Source organism: Mus pahari, chromosome 9, assembly GCF_900095145.1.
Source record: "Mus pahari chromosome 9, PAHARI_EIJ_v1.1, whole genome shotgun sequence".
Classification (NCBI taxonomy): domain Eukaryota; kingdom Metazoa; phylum Chordata; class Mammalia; order Rodentia; family Muridae; genus Mus; species Mus pahari.
In genome coordinates, this window is record NC_034598.1 from 25,690,883 (window position 1) to 25,709,947 (window position 19,065).

The window sequence follows — 19,065 nt, forward strand, 5'->3', positions numbered from 1 at the left end:
CCTTGGAGGCACCAGGAAGAGCTGGGCCTCAGTCTCTGGGGCTTCCCCAGAGATCCTCCTTACCTTGTCCTTAGACACTTAGCATTTTTAAAGTTTTCTTAAAAAAATAACCGATTTTATGAAGGTAGAGATCAGATGCTGAATCAGTTCCTGGCAGGAGGCAAGTCTGAGCCGCCGTGCAGGCTGCCAGGGCCAGCCCAGGGTCACCCACAAAGGCCTGACTGGGCGAAGGGCCGGCCACGCCGCTGCCTCGGAGGGTCGTAGGCGGGCTTGCCGTCACAGCTCTGTGATCTCCAGGGGGCTCTCCATGATAACGTCCCGGAGCTTATGCAGAGGGGTGGACTTGGCTGACTCTGTGCGGGCATTGCGCTCAAAGGCAGTGGCCTCAGAGGCCGTCAGCGTCTCCAGCGAGCGGTCCAGCCCCTTCTGGTCGTCCTCCGGCAAGCTGTTGAGATCAGTGGCCAGCAGTGTGCCCGTACTGCCGTGAACCGTGTGGATTCCATCTTGCCCCTTGAACCCCGTGGGTGGCTTGTGTCGGAAACGGAGACTGCCCTGGCCTGGGCTGGGGTCCCCAGGCTCCTCCTCCAGGTCGGTGTGGATCAGCTGCAGAAGGAGGGACACCCTCGTGACTCGGAAACTACAGTGAGCTGAGGTCTGTGCCTGGGGTGTAAGCTGGCCACCCCAGGACCACACTGGCTGTGATCTGCCTCCTCCTTACCTCATCCACCCAACAGGCCTGCCCGCCTTCTCAAACGGAGGGCAGAGGCTGGATAGTAAAAGGTTCACCACCTGTCCTTAAGCACGTGGCTATCAGTCTGGACACCACTGTGGTATCTGGGTTTGTAACCAAATTGGTAGTAAAGCAGGGCCAGGTAGAACCTCTCTCTGGAAGTAGGAGGAACACTTTGGTCCGGCCACAGGCTTTCTGCCCGCTTTGTAGCATATACCCAGGTGGAAATGGGCATTTTGGGAAAGCCAGTGTTAGGTTTAGGGAGCCTTAGTTTCTGGGACAGTAGCCCAGGGTACACAGGCCTGCTTGGCACTCCTGACCTGTTTCTTAAGGTGGAGGCTCCTTAGAAAGTGGTTAGGGGTTCCTGGACACTAAGAACTGCTGCTTTTGAGCCCACCTCATTTCTAGGGAAGACTCCACAGTATCCAGGCATCATAATGTCCTTTCTGACTTCCTGGAGCAGCTTTTTGGGTTTGGCTGCTAGGTTATAGAAGAGCACATAGCTCCCAGTAACAGGGTGGAGAGAGAGAAAAGGATAGGGAGAGAGAGATGGGCAGGCAGGCATCCCCAGGGATGGGGCACGGCACACAGTTCCCCCGCTCCCGAGGCTACCTCACTACCTCGGAGATGGAGGAATGGCAGGAGGAGGCTTTTTGTACCATCCGTTGTGCAAAGAGTTTTTTGAGCCGTAGGTAATCCTCCAGGACCACCTTCAGCAGCGAGCCCTAAGGAAGGGAGAAGGTTAACTCCCCACTAAGGCTGGTGCCTGCCCTAGCCCTTACACGCCCATGGCAGTCACGGTACTACAGGTATCCAGTCCAAATGCACAGGATGGGAAGAGAGCCTGAAAACTGACCGTCCAGGTCCGAAGATGCCACGGGCTGCCGAGCCTATTAACCCTAGTGCCCAAACTCCCTTTCCATCCTGATAGAAGGCAGGTCCAGATAAACCATCTCCTTACATCCTTGAGTAGGGGTCAAATTCAGACAGGGCCTGGGCACTGGACCCTGCAGGAGAGGGCTCACCTTAATAGGCCCCTCTCGGATGATCTGGCCCAACTTGGCGATGTTGTCGTATTCCTGGATGGCTGCACGCAGGTATCTGTCATCATCGGGCTTGACTGCTGCGGGCTCACGCCCAAAAGTTCCCTGGAGGAGAGGGAGCATTGGCATCACAGGGTAGGAAGCCACCCTCCCAAGTCCCGAGCTCGGCTGCAGGCTGCCACCCTGGCTCACGTGGGTGCGGGTGGGGCTGTTCCACAGGTCTGCGATCTCACTCAGGTTCTCAGGGAGGTCATCTTCGTGCTCGGCCTGAGCGGCCAGCTCCAGGTTCCGGCAGAAGGGGTCCAGCCACACAGGGTTGGCTCTGCAGTTGGGGAGTGGCATAGGGTAGAAAAGATGCCTTGCCTCTAAGACTGCCCATTCCCTTGACCAGCTACAGAACCATCAGCAGGGCTGCACAGGAACTCTGCCGTAGCAACTATGGCTACATCCTTCTGTCATAGGATCCTGTTAGAGCTACTGCCTACCAGCCTGGGTCAGCTTTGTCAGGGAGGCCTCACCTCCTCCCTCTGCTCCCTCGGGACCTGGACCACACATTTCTGAGAGTGCAGGGAAGTGACAAGACCAGTAGGGGGAGCCCACACTCCATGTTTCAGCCAGGGTGGCGGCTGCTACAGATAATTTCTCTCTAGCTGGGTCCTGCAGGGATTTCCTAAGGGGATCTGTAGACTTGAGTCCACGCACCCGTCGAAGGAGTATTTGTTGGTATTGGGCATGTCCATGATGTCGATGAAGCCACGGTTCCCTGCAGAGAGAGAATTTGAGTGAGGGGCAAAAGGGTACGGCCAGGGGGAGGACCAGGCCGCCTTAACCTGACCCCCAACAACCTTCACTCACCCGCAGAACCAGCCACAATGGCCTTTAGCTTTCTCTTGTGTCTGGAGAGAGAGGGAAGGAGGAAGAGGGAGCGGGGAGGGAAAGAGTGTCAGTCAGCTCCATGAGGGAAGCTGGCCTGTTATCTCTGGTCCTTGTCCCTGCCTGCCTTGGTGCCCACTGTCCGGGAGACATCAGCTATTCTGGTTGAGGCAGGAGGTGGGGACACTCACATGGTCCTGTAGTACCAGTTCATGAGGACGAAGAGCATGGCAGCCAAGAAGAGAAGGATGGCCAGGACAATGATGGCCATCTGTGGACATAGCAGGGCCAGCCATTAGCAGGTTGGTCCCGGGGCACAACCCAGACAGCGGGGACAGACAGACACAACACACGTACCTGCAGGGCAGACATGTCATCCGGCAGCTGGACAGAGATGGCGGGCTGCACATCCAGGACGTTGTAGTTCCGGAAGAGGTTCCGTAGCTGCTCCTTGTTCTCATCAATCATCTGAATGACCCTGTATAGGAGCCATGGCCTCTGCTCTACCTCACCCACTCACCACCCTCCATTCTGGGGCAGTGTGTTCTGCTCCCACCATGTGCCTTGCATGCTCACAATGCTGCTCTGAAGCCCTGCAAGAGAAAAGCCACCTGACTGGGAGAGCATGGTATGGGCCCCAAGGCTGTGGTCAGGGTCTTCATGGACCCCAGACAAATGGAGTTTTATAGACAAACTGAATGTGGTGGTTTGAATAAGAATGGCCCCAATAAGCTCATAGGTTTGTGTGCTTGATCACCAGAGAGCAGCACCATTAGGAAGGAGGTGTGGCCTTATTGGAGGGAATGTGTCACTGGGGGGTAGGCATTGAGGTTTCAGATGCTCAAGCCAAGTCCAGAGTCTGTCTGTCTCTCTTCCTGCTGCCTGTAGATTAGGATGGAGAACTCTCGGCTCCTCCTCCAGCACCACGTCTGCCTGGATGCTGCCACGCTTCCCACCGTGACGATAACGGACTGAACCTCTGAACTGTAAGCCAGCCCCGATTAAGTCATGTCCTTTATAAGAGCTGCCGTGGCCACCATGTCTCTTCACAGCAGTGGAAGCCTGACTAACTGTGAAGCCTAGCGGGAAAAGCACGCGCCTGCTGCCTCGCTGTGTTCTTCCCCAGCTCTGACCGTGCAGGGAGGTTGACGGTAAGGTCTGTGCCTCCTTTGCGGGTTCCTCTTCCCATAACAGCAGTCCAAACACGACACACACACACACACACACACACACACACACATACACACACACCTACCTGTCCACATCCAGGATGCGGTTTGTGTCACGGTTGACCACGTGGATAAGCAGCTCTGTCTGTGCAAAGTTCACCCTCCCTTTCATATCCACGTGGAACTGGGGAGAAAGGGGGTTTGTGGGCATAAGGCTGCACGGCTTGCACTGGGGATGGGATGCTACAGGCCAGCATCATGCAGGAGCCCTACCACTCCTGGATCTCCCCGACTTGGCTGCTAACTCCCACACAGGGCTCCTTCACTATTCTTATTTACAGACTAGGAGATGGAGGTCTACAGACCTGGGGCTGTCCCTCAAAGCCATGTGGCTATGAAACGACTAAGGAGGGGGCCTCATCTGTCCCGTCTCTTCCCATCGCCCCAGTCCTCGGGCCCCAGGACACCTGCACGTCATCCGTGTTGACGATGGCGCCTGTGATGTTGGACAGCAGGCGAATGAACTCCTCCTCGAAGCCACGCACGCGGTCCGGAATCTCATTGATGACTATCTTCACGCGCTGATCATCCCTCAGGATGTAGATGCCAATGATGGCGGTATCATTGTGGCCGGCCAGGTCTCGGGCCACGATGTCTACCACAAAATAGCCAGGGCTGTAGGCCATGAAGAGGTCAAAGGTACGCAGGATACCGTCCACGCTCCCTGTTAAAGAGTCGGGGTGGCACAGCTCAGAGGCCACATACACTGATGGTGAACCCTGCCTCCTACCCCACATCCTGGGAGGAAGTCAGAGTTCTTCACGTCCACATACCCTGAGTGTGGGATTATAGGCATACGCTATCATGCCGGGCCGAAACGCTCCTGATGTTTAATGGTTGCTCCAGCTTTATGTAAACACTGCATTTTATTTTTTTAATGTTTATTATTTATTTATTTAATGCACACGAGGACACTGTAGCTGTCTTCAGACACACCAGAAGAGGCATTGGATCCCTTACAGATGGTTGTGAGCCACCGTGTGGTGGCTGGGGACTGAGCTCAGGGCCTCTGGAAGATCCAGCTCTGAGTTCTCTCTCCAGCCCCAACACTGCATTTAAATAACTTCAGGCTCTCCTGCCCAGATGATGGTGTGATGGCAATTTCTGAGCTCTGTAGGGTCTTTCCCATTCACTAGAACAGTGGTTCTCAACCTTCCTAAGGCTGCAACCCTTTAATACAGCTCATGTGCTGACCCCCAACCATAACAATATTTTTATTCTACTTCATAACTGTAATTTTGCTACTGTTTGAACCATAATGTAAATATCTGCTATGCAGATTGTCTTATGTGACCCCTGTGGAAGGGTCATTTGACCCTCAAATGCGTTACAACCCACGGGTTGAGGAACACTGCTTGTAGACACATGTACTTAGGAATTCCACAAATATAACAGAGATGACTAGAGATGGCACAGGCTAGACCAGTGGTTCTCAGCCTGTGGGTCATGACCCCTTCGGGGGGTCACCTAAACACTGGAAAACACAGATAATAAATTATGGTTCACAACAGTAGCAAGATTACAGTTACAAAGTAGCAATGACTGTTTTACAGTTGGGGGCCGCCACATCATGAGGAGCCATATTAAGAGGGTCTCAGCATTAGGATGGTTGAGAACCACTGGCCTAGATGACTCTAAAAAAGGCAGAAGACCTGGGTTTAAAACCCACCACTTTCTAGGCATGTGGCAAGTTCCTTAGCTTCTCTAAAAGTTGGTTTATTAAAGTAAGATCAGCGGGGGCTGGGATCGTAGCTCAGTGGCAGGGTTTGCCCATCATGCCCAAGGCCCTGGGTTTGGCTCCTAGCATCACATTTAAAAAAGCACAGTACACGCTCAGGAGATCCGGCTATCCAACTCAAGGAGGTGGGCTCCGCACTAAACCTTTAAGGTGGGCATCTCTGGAAAGATGAAGGTTGGGCGTTAAGGAAATAAAGGCAAATGGGTCAGTGATCTAGAGATGTGGTGTTTCTGAATACAGAGCCCAGTACAGATGATAGGGGCTATGAGGTCAGAAGTAGGGACCAGAGGAAGATATGGGAGCCCTGGATATCAGGCCCAGACCTTCTGGACGTCAAGACGGACACGCAGATGAGGAGCCTGTGTCAGATGGGAACTAGTAGGCGCCTTGCGGGCTCTGCCCCAGAGTGTCTCACCCATCCACACAGATAAAAACTCAAGCAACGTGTGCCACGACAGCTTGGCTGCCAGCCAGCTCCCTGGTGCCTTGGCAAATGAGCGGCACACAAGAGAAGGGGTACAGATGTGGAAAGCAGATGACAGAGAGGGGGATGGATGGATAAGAAGGTGAGAAAACAAGAGTCCTGGGGTACAGCTGTTGATAAGAGGGCTTCACTCCCAGCACCATATAAACTTGGTGTGGTGGCATAGGAGTGTGATCCCAGTACTTAGGAGGCGGAGGCAGGAGAATCAGGCACGCGAGATCCTTCTTAACTGAGACAGGCTGTCCCTGGATGGCCCTGGCTGTCCTGGAACTCACTATGTAAACCAGGCTGGCCTCAAACTCACAAACATCTGTCTGCCTCTGTTACCTGAGTGCTGGGATTTAAAGGTTTGCACTGCCATGCGTGGCTGGGGATCATTCTTGACTACAGAGAGAGCTTGAAGCCAGATGGGCTATAGGACGCCCTGTGGCCAGTGAGGTGATTCAGTGGGTGGAGGCACTTGCCACCAAGCCCGATAACCAGCTTTTGATCCCTGGGGACTCGCACAGTGAAGGAGAAAAACCAAAGGCTCCAAGTTGTCTTCTGACATCTCTACACATGTTCTGTGGGCGCACCCCTCCCTCCTTCAAATAAATAAAAACGCACCCCCCACATGCACATAGAAAAAGAAGACGTGTATATAGAGAGGGAAATGTATAGGTGAAGAACAAACAGACTAGGGCTGGTGAGATGGCTCAGCAGTTAAGAGCCGGAGGTCCTGAGTTCAAATCCCAGCAACCCTACAGTGGATCACAGTCATCCGTAAGGAGGAACAAATAAAAATCCTATAGGCTGGAGTGAGCATGACCCGGAGTGAGCAGGGGGTGGGGGTTGGGGAGGGGCAGAGTGAGCGGGGCCAGAGCAAGAGGGAGAAGGGAAGTGGGGGAGAGAATAAATAGACTAGCAGAAATTGCCCTCCTGGAAGGGCTGACATGGATAGCCACCTAGGTCCTATGCTCACACAGACTCCATCTCTAGACTGAAGTCCACACAGGGACAAGGGCTCCTACCCATGGTGAAGACCTGGCCTACATCCTCAGAGTCGTTGGCCAGGGCCCGGAAGTAGTGGATGGCCAGAATGCCATAGAAGACCAAGCTGTTGTTGCCGATGTCCGCATCCAGGGCCAGCACCTGGATCAACTCCGAGCCTACCTTGGCGTCGGTGGCCACTCCTGTGGAGAACAGGCAGGCCACATAAATGTCAGGGAAGGAGCCACCCATGCCCTCAGGCCCTGGCTGGTCCCTGCACCTGCGGTGTACTCAGCCTTGGTGAAGCGTGGCGGCTGGTCATTGATGTCCTCCAGCACAACGCGCACCTCCTGCAGGGTGAGATCGGTCAGCAGATCGAGGGCTGGGGAGGGTCCGCGGGGAGGGGTCCAGCTGCGATTGCTGGACGCTTTGACGATGAAGGAGAAGGTGGCTTCCGTCTCCCGGTCCAGGTCCCTGAGCACTAGCAGGCGCCCGTCGGGCTGCAGGTGGAAATTCTTGTCCTCGTCACCAGCTGGGGGTGGACGGGGCACAGGGTGAGTGGAAGGCCACCCAGAGCCCTCTCCAGACCCAGGGCAGGTGGGGCACTGGCTCCGGAGACCCCACCTGCAATGAAGTAGTATACAATGGCGTTGGGACCCTCATCTGCATCTATGGCTCCTGTCACATTGCCCACAAGGGTGCCGCGGGGGGAGTGTTCAGGCACCGTCAACAGCTGGTACTGAGGGCTTCCCTTCTGTAAGAGAGGAGGTTGTTACAGGAGGCCCACGCTCCAGGCCTGGCCAGAGGACCTCTGGTACCTACCCTGTGGGTCTGAGGTCTTGATCGCCCAGAGAGCAAGCAGATTAGAGTGGTCACTCTAATCTCCATGAGGTCAGGGCTTAACCTTCTCTGATGTATCTACCCCTAGTATCTGAATGCACGTTCCATCAAGTGTCTGTATGCTTATGTGCATGGACACAGCCTCTCTGAGATATGATTCATATATGTGTATGTATATATATATATATATATATATATATATGCATATACATATATACACATGCATATACATATATACACATACACACACACACACACACACACACACACACACACACACACACATATATATATATATGAGTTTGGCTGAGTTTTGGCTCAAGACTCCAGAATCAACTTTTATGCTGTGTATGCACACATATACATGATGAACATGACTATATGTGCCCACATAGATATTGGGGGTTTGCCTGGTTTTTGGATCACTTAAGTGATACCTCGCAGTAGTGCCCAACTTTGAATGCCATAGCTCAAATGTCTGTGGGGAGCTCGTCTAGGTGGCGGCTCACTGCGTGATAGATAACCCACTGTGTGTCAGGGCAGAGTATGTGCGTATGTGGGCTCACAGGTGGAAGTCCCTGTGTGGGTGTCACTGGTACAGGGGGGTGAGTGAGCTCACAGGAGGCCTCACAAAGAGGGGTTCGTTGTCATCGATGTCCTCCAGGGCCACCTGCAATGGCTGCATTGTCTCGTATGGCACCGGCTGGCCCAGGTCGCTGGCCACCAAGATGAGCTAGAGGTGAAGGAGCCCAGTCAGAGCGGAAGGAAAGATAGGGTAGGAGGGTGGCTTAGAGCCCTAGGGAAGGAAGCTCAATGGAACAAGTCCCCCAGAGGCAGTCTCCCCCACCCCCCAGGCTCCACCCCAGGCCTGCCCCCTTACACTGTACACAGCCTGCTTCTCACGGTCCAGGCGCTGCGCTGTCTGGATGAGGCCGCTAATTGGGTCGATGGTGAAGTACTCCCAGTCACGGTTGCCTGTAGTCTTCAGGAAGCTGTAGCGTACTGCCCCGTTGAGGCCTTCGTCATTGTCCGTAGCATAGACTTCATACACATTGGAACGTAGCGGGATCTCCTGTGGCGGGGTCATGGAGAGAGAGCATGTGGGCATGGAACATCCCAGAACCAGGCTGTGATGAGCCCTTGCCTCAGCCAAGCCTCAAGTGCCTGCATTCCCGTAAGCTTAGACTCGGACCTGGAAAAGCCCACACTGGCCTGCCCTAAGCATCCCTTTCGTGCCTCCCAACAAGAACACGGTTCCTGACTGTTAGAACCCGCTCAGCTCATCTGGCCTTCGTCATTTTCTTGTTATTCACAAGTAGAAGTCCAAGTGGCAGTGATAAAATCAGGGTGACACTTTATAAATGTTCAGGAGACATGGATCTCCCCAAATACAGAGCCCTTGAAGGGAAAACTTAGCAAATGCAGCCTTTGGTGCGGAAAAGAATTAGATTATCATTAGTGTATGTCCCAGTCTCTTTCACTGAAGAAAATTTGAAGCGGTTGACAAGAATATGTGAATTATAATGAGATCGAGTTAAAAAAAGAAATTAGGGTACAGTTGGTGTAAGATGGAAGCTGAGGGCAATGTATATATGCCCTAAGTCTCTGCAAGGTCGGGACACCATGAGCTCCCTGGTGGGCAAAGCGAAGAGGGCTGGTGGATCACTGCGGTTTGACAGACACTAGGCCCACTGTTTCTCGGCACTTAAACTTGGGATCATTTTCTCCTACAGGACCTCAAAAAAGGATCCAGCATGGAGCTGGAGAGATGGCTCAGCAGTTAAGAGCACTGACTGCTCTTCTGAAGGTCCTGAGTTCAAATCCCAGCAATCACATGGTGGCTCACAACCATCTGTAAGGAGATCTGACGCCCTCTTCTGGTGTGTCTGAAGACTGTATACTACAGTGTACGTATATATAATAATAAATACATCTAAAAAAAAAAAAAGGAGACAGAGTAACAAGATGGTCTGAGCACGGGAGTTCTGAGCTGTGAGTTTAGGGGGCAATGGTCTGAGCACAGGAGTTCTGAGCTGTGCGTTTAGGAGGCAAAGGACAAGCTAGAACTATCCCAACTTCGCCAAGGGTCATCGGGTCTTTAGGGAAGCCAGGAGGAAAAGACAGGGCATTCACCCCTGACTGGATGGCCAATAGACCAAACGACGAGAGGGGCTGAGCCATGCGTCTTGGCATGGCAGGGCCAGCAGACAGACGGAAGGGCCTGGTGTCTATTTTGAACTATGTCTGAGGGGAAGTGAGTGCCAGGAGACCAGATACTCCTTGTCTATGAGCAAGAGATGCTGTACATTCTATTATTATCCCATCCTCAAGAGGAAGACAAGACGAGTCGCTTGCTCACGATCATTTGGCCAAAGAGCTGCTACACTTGAACCCAGATCTTTTCCTGACTGAGGACTTCCTAGACGTCCTGCCCAAGGGATGAGTCCTTGCTCCAGATCCATGTGGTACTGGGCGAGTCTGCCCTCAGTGTTCACACTCTTGCAATGGGGACAGCCTTCTACTCTGTCAGGTGGTGAATGCAGGCTGAGGCAGCGGGCTAGATATGGGAGGCAAGCATCCATCAGCGGGTGGGCGTGACCCAGAACCAGGGATACCTCGGTGGGTGGGCGTGGCCCGGGATCAGGGATACCTCGGTGGGTGGGCGTGGTCCGGGATCAGGGATACCTTGGTGGGTGGGCGTGGCCCGGGATCAGGGATACCTCTTTGATGTGTAGGATTGTGCCATTGGGCGGGCGCACGAAGACGGGGCGGTTGTCATTGACATCGATGACCTCCACCAGCAGCATCGTGGTGCCCCAGAGTGGGGGCTCCCCACCATCAGTAGCCACCACGGTCAGGTTGAACCTCTCATAGGACTGAAGCGGCCGCTGCGTGGTCACCAGGCCTGAGTCCATGTCCACAGAGAAAGCCTCTGGCGGTGGGAGAGAGCAAGCCAATAGGCTGGCTGAGACAGCCTTCTTGTCCCCGGCCCAGGGTGACAGACATGGCAGCCTGCCCCTCCCCACCCTCTATCCCTCCTGGGCAGCCGAGAAAGGCCACATACCCATCCCAGGGCCCTCGAGAGAGTAGGTCAGCTGGCTATTGGAGCCCTCGTCCTGGTCGGTGGCCAACATGGTGATGACCGAGGTGCCTGCTGGTTCATTCTCATACACACTCGTGCTGAACTGCGGTTTGGAGAACTGAGGCCGACAGTCATTGACATCAAGTACTCGGATCACCACCTGGGGAGATCGCCAGAGCCTAAAAGGGGCTGCCTTAGGAAACCCCGTCACATAAGGGTAAGGCGGAATAGAGGAGGGACAGAGTACCACCCTAGGTGAAAGGCCCTGTCATTTATGAGACATGGTCTTTCTGGGCTAGCCTAGACCTCGCTTTGTAGACCAGGTTGGCCTCAAACTCACAGAGACCCTCCTGCCTCTCAAGTGGTGGGATTTAAAGCATGTGTCACTACACCCATCTGTACTGTCTTTTTTTTTTTTTTTTTTTTTTTTTTTTTTTTTTTTTTTTTTTTTTTTTTTTTGAGACAGTGTTTCAGGCTGGGGGTGGAGCTCAGTTGGTCAAGTGCTGGTCTCTTAGTAGCTAGCATGAATGAGATTCTGGAATTAAGTCTCCATGACTCCATATACCAGGCATGGTTGTCCACGCTATAATCCTAGCACTTGGGAGGGAGAGGCAGGAGAATCAGGAGTGCATGGTAACCCTCAGCTACAAAAGGTTTGAAAGGACCCTGGGATACTGGCGTGGCAGCATCTCCAAGGCTGAGGCCAGCCTAAGCTACAGAGTGAGGCTCCGTCCCAAAAACTTAGATAGATAGATAGATAATTAATTAATTAATTAATTAAGGAGCCGCAAGTGAAAATGGCTAGTTTATAGTTAGTTTTTGTTGCCGTATGGCTTTGTAGGGCACCTGGAGATGCTGGGTCGTGAAGACAGCCAGGTGTCACCTGGGTCATGCCTAGGTGTACTTGGCTGTCTACGCAGCATTTGGGAACGAGAGGTTTCTCCCAGGCAGCCTCTTCTTCCTGCAGCCACAGCCAGGAAGCCCAGCAGCCAACCTCTCGTCTTTCCTGCCACCATGCCCGGGGAGGCTGGTGGCCCGCCTGGAGCAGTCAGTCTCCATGGTCCCAGGCTGGTGCCCCTCACCTGTACCGAGTTCTCTCGGCGGTTACTGGCCACATCCCCAGGGTTGTCTTTGGCCAAGGCAGTTAGGATATAGTGGTCCTTTTTCTCTCGGTCCAGAGAGGACAGGACAGAGATGTCACCCTAGTTGGAGGGGGGAAGGTTTCAGGTGATTCATCCATTTGACATTTTTACCAATTATCTCCTAGGGCCAGATACTGTCAGAGTCTGTATCAACGCTCAGCTATAGTCTCTATGGTGTCCCCTTCTGGTACTTTCTCCACCTCCCTACCCCATTCTGTCTGAGATGGAGTGACCAGCCCAGGCTGGAGCCAACTGCCTGACCGGGGCCTGGCATAGAGTTCGTATTCTGGTAACAGTCGCAAGCACAGTGCCTGTGTGCTCAGCTCGCAGGGTAAAACCCCCCTGAAGGGAAGTACGCAGTGGGACACAGAGGGCAGGAAACGCCAGTTCCAGGGACTGCGAAAGGCTCTGCTGACACTCCTGCCACCAAGCCGCCTCTCACAATGGAAATAACTGGTTTAAAGCAGACGCCTGAATCACCAGCCCGGCGTTTCCTCCGAATTCCTACTTTCGTGAAAGGCTGAGACCTATGGGGACTTGAGGGTCCCACTCTTTGGGGTGCTGTTCCTCTTTCCACATTGACTATAGGTCTATGCATACAGCAGGTGCTCAAACACCACACCCAATTCCCACAGGGCTCTTCGGCCTCTTGCTGTTAACAGTCTCAAGTGTGTGGTCCATTGGACCTGTTTCAAGTTTTGGGGCATGCCACCAAAGGACCAGTTCCTTCTTCCATTTGTGGGTCACAGTCTTAACAACTCCTGGGGCTCTGAGGAGAGTTAGCTTACTTAGCTAAAGAAGCCTGAGGTCTACAGATGTGACCCAGCCTGAGGTCTACAGATGTGACCCAGCCTGAGGTCTACAGATGTGACCCCGCCTGAGGTCTACAGATGTGACCCCGCCTGAGGTCTACAGATGTGACCCCGCCTGAGGTCTACAGATGTGACAGGGCCCAGCAACAGAGGCACCTGGGATGCTTTGGGTGGTGTTTCAGACCAGGACTCTGGGCCCTCCCACTCCCAGGGTTAGGCCCTCCCACTCCCGGGGTCAGGCCCTCTCACTTACAGTGTTGGGGTTGATGGCGAACTTGCCCTCTCCATCTGCCAGGCTATACTCAATGAGGGCGAAGTTGCCCGAGTCCGCATCTGTAGCTGTAACCCTCAGGATGACCGTGCCCACAGCTATATCCTCAAAAACGGCCTCCTAGAGAGAGCAGGGTGGATAGGAACACGGGGGAGGTAGACAAAGGATAGGGGAGGAGGAAGAGGAGGAGAAGGGAAAGAGGAGGAGAAAAGGAGGAGGAGGAGGAAGAGAAGGAGGAGAAGGGAAGGAGGAGGAGGAGGAGGAGGGGGAGGGGAGGGGAGGAGGGGGAGGAGAGAGAAGGCAGGGTCACCCCAGAGCCGATGCCCTGCCCAGGAGTTCACTGATTCAGTGAGGCCCCAGGGCAACATATTACTCCTGTGCTCGGCCTTTGGAAATCACACCAAAGACCCCAAGGAATAGGTTCAGGTCCTGACCCCCCTCCCCCATGTTGGTCTGTCCACCTACCTGGTAGGAGGGCTGATCGAAGATGGGGTTGTTGTCATTAATGTCTACAATTTCCAGGTAGACAGGGATCTCGGCTGCCCGGGGTGGGGACCCGTTGTCTGAGGCCCTCACAGTGAAGTTAAGCCAGTGTACCTCCTCGTAGTCTACAGTCCGGTTGGCGATGACCTTGCCTGAGACACAGAGGCGCCCACGGCTGAGCTGTGGCCACTCTCATCCTGGGCTCTCTATACTTGGAGAAGGATCTGTGGCTTTGAGGGGAGGAGGGGCGCTTTACAGGGACCGTGGATAGGTAGCACTGCCCATAGCAGGACAGAGGCAGAGGAGGGACTGCCTGCCATCAGTTGTCCTCCTCAACAGAGAGGTAAGAAAGCTTCCTGGACTCAGGAAATGACTATTAATGACCCCCAGGCTTCTGAGACACCTCCCCGTCTGTGACCCTGCTCCCGGGGGATGTGCTCACTGGAGCTCAGGTGGTAGGAGTGACGGTGAGGCCTGCTAAGGTTCAACAGACACCTGTGGGCTCCCATCCTATCCAGGACTAGAAAATTCAATCCTCTGCTGGGAGCATCAGAAAATGGCTGGTATGTCAGCCATCTTGAATCTCACACAGGCTACCAAAGGGCAGGGGTGAGAGTGAGGGGTGCCATCCCAGCTAGATGTTGGTTAAGTGAGCCACAGTCCTGTAGGGCCTAATAGGCATGGGTATGAATGGAGATCTGCCACATACCTGCGGAAGAGTCTTCAAGCTGGACATAGCCTGGGGGTGTGAGGTCTAGCAGGGTATAGGTGATCAGCCCATTGAGACCCTTGTCAGGGTCAACGGCTGCCACGGCAATGAGCGTCGTGCCTGGGGTGGCGCCCTCCAGGACCCGCTCTGTATAGTAGGTGATCCCAAAGGGCTTGAACTGCGGTGTGTTGTCATTGACATCCAGGATGTTGACCGTGAGCTTGGCTAGGGTATAAGTGGGAGTTGATACCAGACATAGACACCTGTGTCCCACCCTGATGCCCCCCCCACCAAGTTCTAAGATTCTTCCTTCCCCCTCAGAGCCTAGGGGTCCCAAGCTCAGTGGATAGCAATGTCTTACACTATTTTATTCTATGTGTGATGTTCATGCTTATGAGTGTGTGTGTGTGTGTGTGTGTGTGTGCGCGCGCGCGCATGTGCGTGTATGTGCGTGCAAGTACACATGCATATATGTGTGCATGAGCGGGAAGGGCAAAGGTCAACCTCAGTTGCTCTTCCTCAGCTGGCCTGGAACTCACCAAGTAGGTTAAACTGATTGGTCATAAAAATCCAGGGATCTGGGCTGGAAAGATGGCTCAATGGTTAAGAATACTGACTGCTCTTCCAAAGGTCCTGAGTTCAATTCCCAGCAACCACGTGGTGGCTCACAACCATCTATGATAGGATCCGATGCCCTCTTCTGGTGTGTCTGAAGACAGCTACAATGTACTCATATACATAAAATAAATACATTTTTAAAAAAAAATCTAGGGATCTGCCTGCCTCGACCTCCCCAGTCGGGGGATTACAGGTATGTGTTACTGTGCTTGGATATTTTTTTTTAATATTTATTTATTTATTATACGTAAGTACACTGTAGCTGTCTTCAGACACTCTAGAAGAGGGCATCAGATTTCGTTACGGATGGTTGTGAGCCACCATGTGGTTGCTGGGATTTGAACTCAGGACCTTTGGAAGAGCAGTCGGTGTTCTTAACCACTGAGCCATCTCACCAGCCCCCACCTGGAATTTTTATGTGGGTTTTTAGGATCAAACTCGGGTCCTCACGCCTTCAAGACAAGCACTTTACCAACTGAGCTATCTCCCCCAAGAATCTGTCCCAACTCTGAGACTGTAACCTGTGACCCCCTCCCTCTGATCCGGTCATTTCTCTATTACAAGACAGGGGACTTGTATTCTGCCAATGGCCTGGGTGACTCTGATGGACCCTTGGTCCTTCTGGGACCGCAGTTTCCCCACAGACTTTGAGAGGTAGGATGAAGATGGCTGCAGATCATTTCTCTGATCCAGCCTTCTTTCTTTCTCTAGCCCCTGGGAGTGGTCCCTTTAGCATAAGCGGCCTGGGCCTGTGATCTCAAAATCTCAGGTCATCTAAGAGATAAACAAGTATGCACTTCCCTCTGAAAAACTTGGGTTTCTGGACTGTGAAGATAAGCAGTCAGTGTCTGCCAGGCTCAGGCCACCCCAACAACGGTCCTTGTCTTATGTCAGTAGCCACTAGAGAATATTCCATCCCCATACTCTCTCCTCGGTCCCATCTGCCTAGCCTTTCCAATCCAGCCCATAATATCCTAGAAGATATAACACTTGCCCCCTTCTCTCTCACTGAGCCTGGGCCACTGTGGTCTGCAGCCTTGAGTTCCCTTCTTTTGCTCTTGGCTTCCTGTCCTGACCCCTCAGTTTCCTGTTCCATCCTTATCGGAGGGACAGTTCCTGTCTCTGGCTCTAGCCACGCCCTGGATCCCATTATTATTCTCTGCCACCCTGCCTACTACAGGTGCCCTCTCAGCTCTGATTCTCCTCCCTCTTCAGAGTCTAAGGGTGCAGACACTACGCATTTAGGGTCCCAGTCACCCTGAGTGTCGAGGTGTCTGTCACTTTTCTAAGGTAGCCCAACTGAACTCCTCAGTAGCTCTGGCAGCTGAGTTCTGGAATTTCCCCATTAGGACCAGGCTTGTACTAACTCTGAGCCCACCCAGTCCTTGAATGGCTCTGAGTGAGCAATAAGAGACGCCACCAGGGAGTCTTACCGTTTGGCACACTGACAGAACGCTCTGGGAGGTCGCTGGCATTGTCGATTACTGAGAGCGTGACCTCATAGGTAGCAACCAGCTCGCGGTTCAGAGGGGACTTCACCATCACAGACCCTATGGGTGACCAAGTCAGATTAAAACAGAGGGTAACCCTCTGGAATCTGGGCTTCTCTGAGCTCCTGCCGCTCCCCACCCCCACCCTGATGGCACTGGTCCTTGATGGAGCCTGCGATTTGAGGCTGGGATGGCCCATAGCCACACACATAAGCTGGAGCCTGTCTCTCTGTCCTTCAGCTAAGGCTAGTGACCTTGGGCAAGCTGCCTGTCAATCCCCTGTTTCCTCATTTACAAAAGGGCGGGACTTATAACAACATTTCAGGGGCTCCAGGAAATCAGAAAAATTACATGAGATTCCATCAATGGAGCACTTAGAACTTTGTTTGCAGATACAAACAAAGGGTTGGGTAATTAACAAAACAAAATAGCAGTGTGCTTATATTCCACAACAGTGTGAATGTTCTCAGTACTACTGAAGAATACACTAAAAAATGGCTGAGCTGAGCCAGGCCCAGAAGCATACATATGCAACCTTAGCCATGGAGGCCAGGAGGCAGGAGGCTAGTGAATTGGAGGCCAGCCTGGGTTACAAAGCAAGACCTTATCTCAGAAAACTAAACCATGCATGCCTGGAATCCCAGCTACTCCAAAAAGTAAAACACAGGACTGGAGAGAGGACTCTGTGGTTAAGAGCACTGGCTGCTCTTCCGGAACACCTAGTTTTATACCCAGCACATGCACACGGTGGCTCATAACCATCTGTAACTCCAGTTCCAGGGGATTAAGCATGCTCTCTGGCTTCCATGAGTACTGTGTGCACACGATACACAGACATACATGCAAGTAAAACACCAGTACACATCAAAAAAAAAAAAAAAGAAAAAAGAAAACAAATTAACAAATCAAGTCTTTAATTTTTAAGAATGTGGCACAGGAGGGTGATGAGTCCAACACAACTTAAGTGAGACCCTGTCTTAAAATAAAAAAAATAAATTTAGAAATGGGGCTGTGGATACAGTGTGGTAATGAAGCCCTGGTCTAGCATACACAGAAAATGCCTTGTCAACACCCAGCACCAGGGGGAAAAAGAAAAAGGAACAAATTAAGATGCTCTATTTTGTTCTATGTCACAATTTTACAAATACTTTTATCTAGGAAGATCTCAAGGCAGCTGGAACCTGCTGAGGGACAACTACCCTGGAGAGGCAGTCTGGGGACTCCAGGTGTGGCCCTTTGTCCTGACTAAGCAGGGTGTGACATGGTGCTGGTTACAGGACAGAAAGATCCATCTATGTTGGTGACAACAGTTTCCGCTCTTTCCTGGTAACTCCCGGAGTCCCTGGCTGCCCCATAAACCAGAGAGGAAGTCTCTGGAAGTCAGAGTTTTGCTGGGCAGACCTATTGGCCAATCTGCTGGAGCCTTTCTTCTTCCTGCCTGATGGTGCCTGTGTGGCTCCTCTGGATCCCCCTCATTGGCCCTAGACCAAGACCTCCTTCTCCCTCTCGGGTATCAGAGTCTTAGGACACCCTTCCCCCTGGCAGAGCCCCTGCTGGGTTGCAGTCCTCCACGGGTCCCCAGCCACAGGTGGTCACTTACCCTGAGTGGCCGCCTCCTCCTCCTCCTCTTCCTACTCTCGCTCCCCGTGCACCCAGGCCGGGGAGCGAGGTTGGGGAGAGGGCAGCTGCGTTCAGTCTGCAAAGGCTGGGCACGGCCTGAGCCGGCCCCCCGGGGCAGGAAGGGTGGGGTGGGAGGCATGGAGAGAGGCAATGGGGGGGAGCAGAGAGGAGATGAGGTGTGGGGGTGACAGAACAGAGCTCAAACCTGTAGGCCTGCCAGCCGTAAGGGAGAAAGAGAGGGTTAACATTAGTTAGTTCAGGGCGCAGTGAGGAGGGACGGGGTGGGTGGGATGTGTCGGGTGGGGAGGTGGCTGTAGGGCTCAGAGCTGGCCAGGGCAAGAGGGAGAAGGGGATGAGAACCCAGTTGGAGCAGAGAGGGTTGGAGGATCTGGGAAGAAGGGGTAGGAAAACCGAGCAAGGGAGCCGAGAGCCATGAGGAAGGTGGACAGAGCAGACGCTGGAAAGGAAAACAGAGAGAGAAACAATCAGGGGGAGGCAGCGGGGAGCAATGAAGAGAAAAGCTGAGGAGCCTTGCTATGCAGGGAATCAGGGCTGGGTGGCTCTCCAGTGGTCCCGACTGACGAGCCGGGACCCTCTTGGAGCTGGCCTAGATTAGCACACAGTTCTACCAACATCTCCCCGGGCTCATGGCTGTCTTTCTTTTGGGTCACAGATGCGGGTGAGATTAATTCTCTCTGACTCGCTGCATACTATGACTATGGGCATTTCTTCGGTTTTAGTATCCACCCCCTATTCCCTCATGCCTCTCCACACAGGCAGAGTGTTCTTGTGGCATGTGTGTGCTGAGGCTAGGGATTCAGCCCAGCTGTGGTGTACTGACTCGGCGTGCAGGAGGCACCGAGTTTGACCCCTTCATCCCACCCCTGGTTCTTTGTACAACAGGCATAATGGCGTGTGTCTGACATCTCATC

At 53.2% G+C, this 19,065-nt stretch overlaps 1 protein-coding gene across 3 annotated transcripts in view; it reads right to left on the bottom strand.

Annotated features, from left to right (window-relative positions):
* Nucleotides 1-114: 114 nt before the first annotated feature.
* Cdh23 (cadherin related 23) overlaps nt 115-19,065 on the bottom strand; it is a 386,464-nt gene continuing 367,513 nt past the window's right edge. For 2 of the 3 annotated variants that reach the window (XM_021205124.2, XM_029542203.1), the window contains exons 48-68: nt 16,457-16,573; nt 14,406-14,630; nt 13,679-13,848; nt 13,196-13,333; nt 12,071-12,190; nt 10,971-11,148; nt 10,627-10,838; nt 8,787-8,978; nt 8,526-8,639; nt 7,691-7,820; nt 7,347-7,598; nt 7,108-7,269; nt 4,283-4,539; nt 3,902-3,999; nt 3,004-3,124; nt 2,838-2,917; nt 2,629-2,669; nt 2,476-2,536; nt 1,966-2,095; nt 1,756-1,878; nt 115-603 (exon numbers count right to left, since the gene is read on the bottom strand). In XM_021205124.2, coding sequence (XP_021060783.1) covers nt 277-603; nt 1,756-1,878; nt 1,966-2,095; nt 2,476-2,536; nt 2,629-2,669; nt 2,838-2,917; nt 3,004-3,124; nt 3,902-3,999; nt 4,283-4,539; nt 7,108-7,269; nt 7,347-7,598; nt 7,691-7,820; nt 8,526-8,639; nt 8,787-8,978; nt 10,627-10,838; nt 10,971-11,148; nt 12,071-12,190; nt 13,196-13,333; nt 13,679-13,848; nt 14,406-14,630; nt 16,457-16,573 — 3,248 coding nt within the window. In that variant the 3' untranslated portion in view covers nt 115-276. Of the gene's footprint in view, nt 604-1,350; nt 1,456-1,755; nt 1,879-1,965; nt 2,096-2,475; nt 2,537-2,628; nt 2,670-2,837; nt 2,918-3,003; nt 3,125-3,901; nt 4,000-4,282; nt 4,540-7,107; nt 7,270-7,346; nt 7,599-7,690; nt 7,821-8,525; nt 8,640-8,786; nt 8,979-10,626; nt 10,839-10,970; nt 11,149-12,070; nt 12,191-13,195; nt 13,334-13,678; nt 13,849-14,405; nt 14,631-16,456; nt 16,574-19,065 lie in introns of all 3 variants that reach the window. The other variant, XM_021205122.2, reaches the window with a different exon arrangement.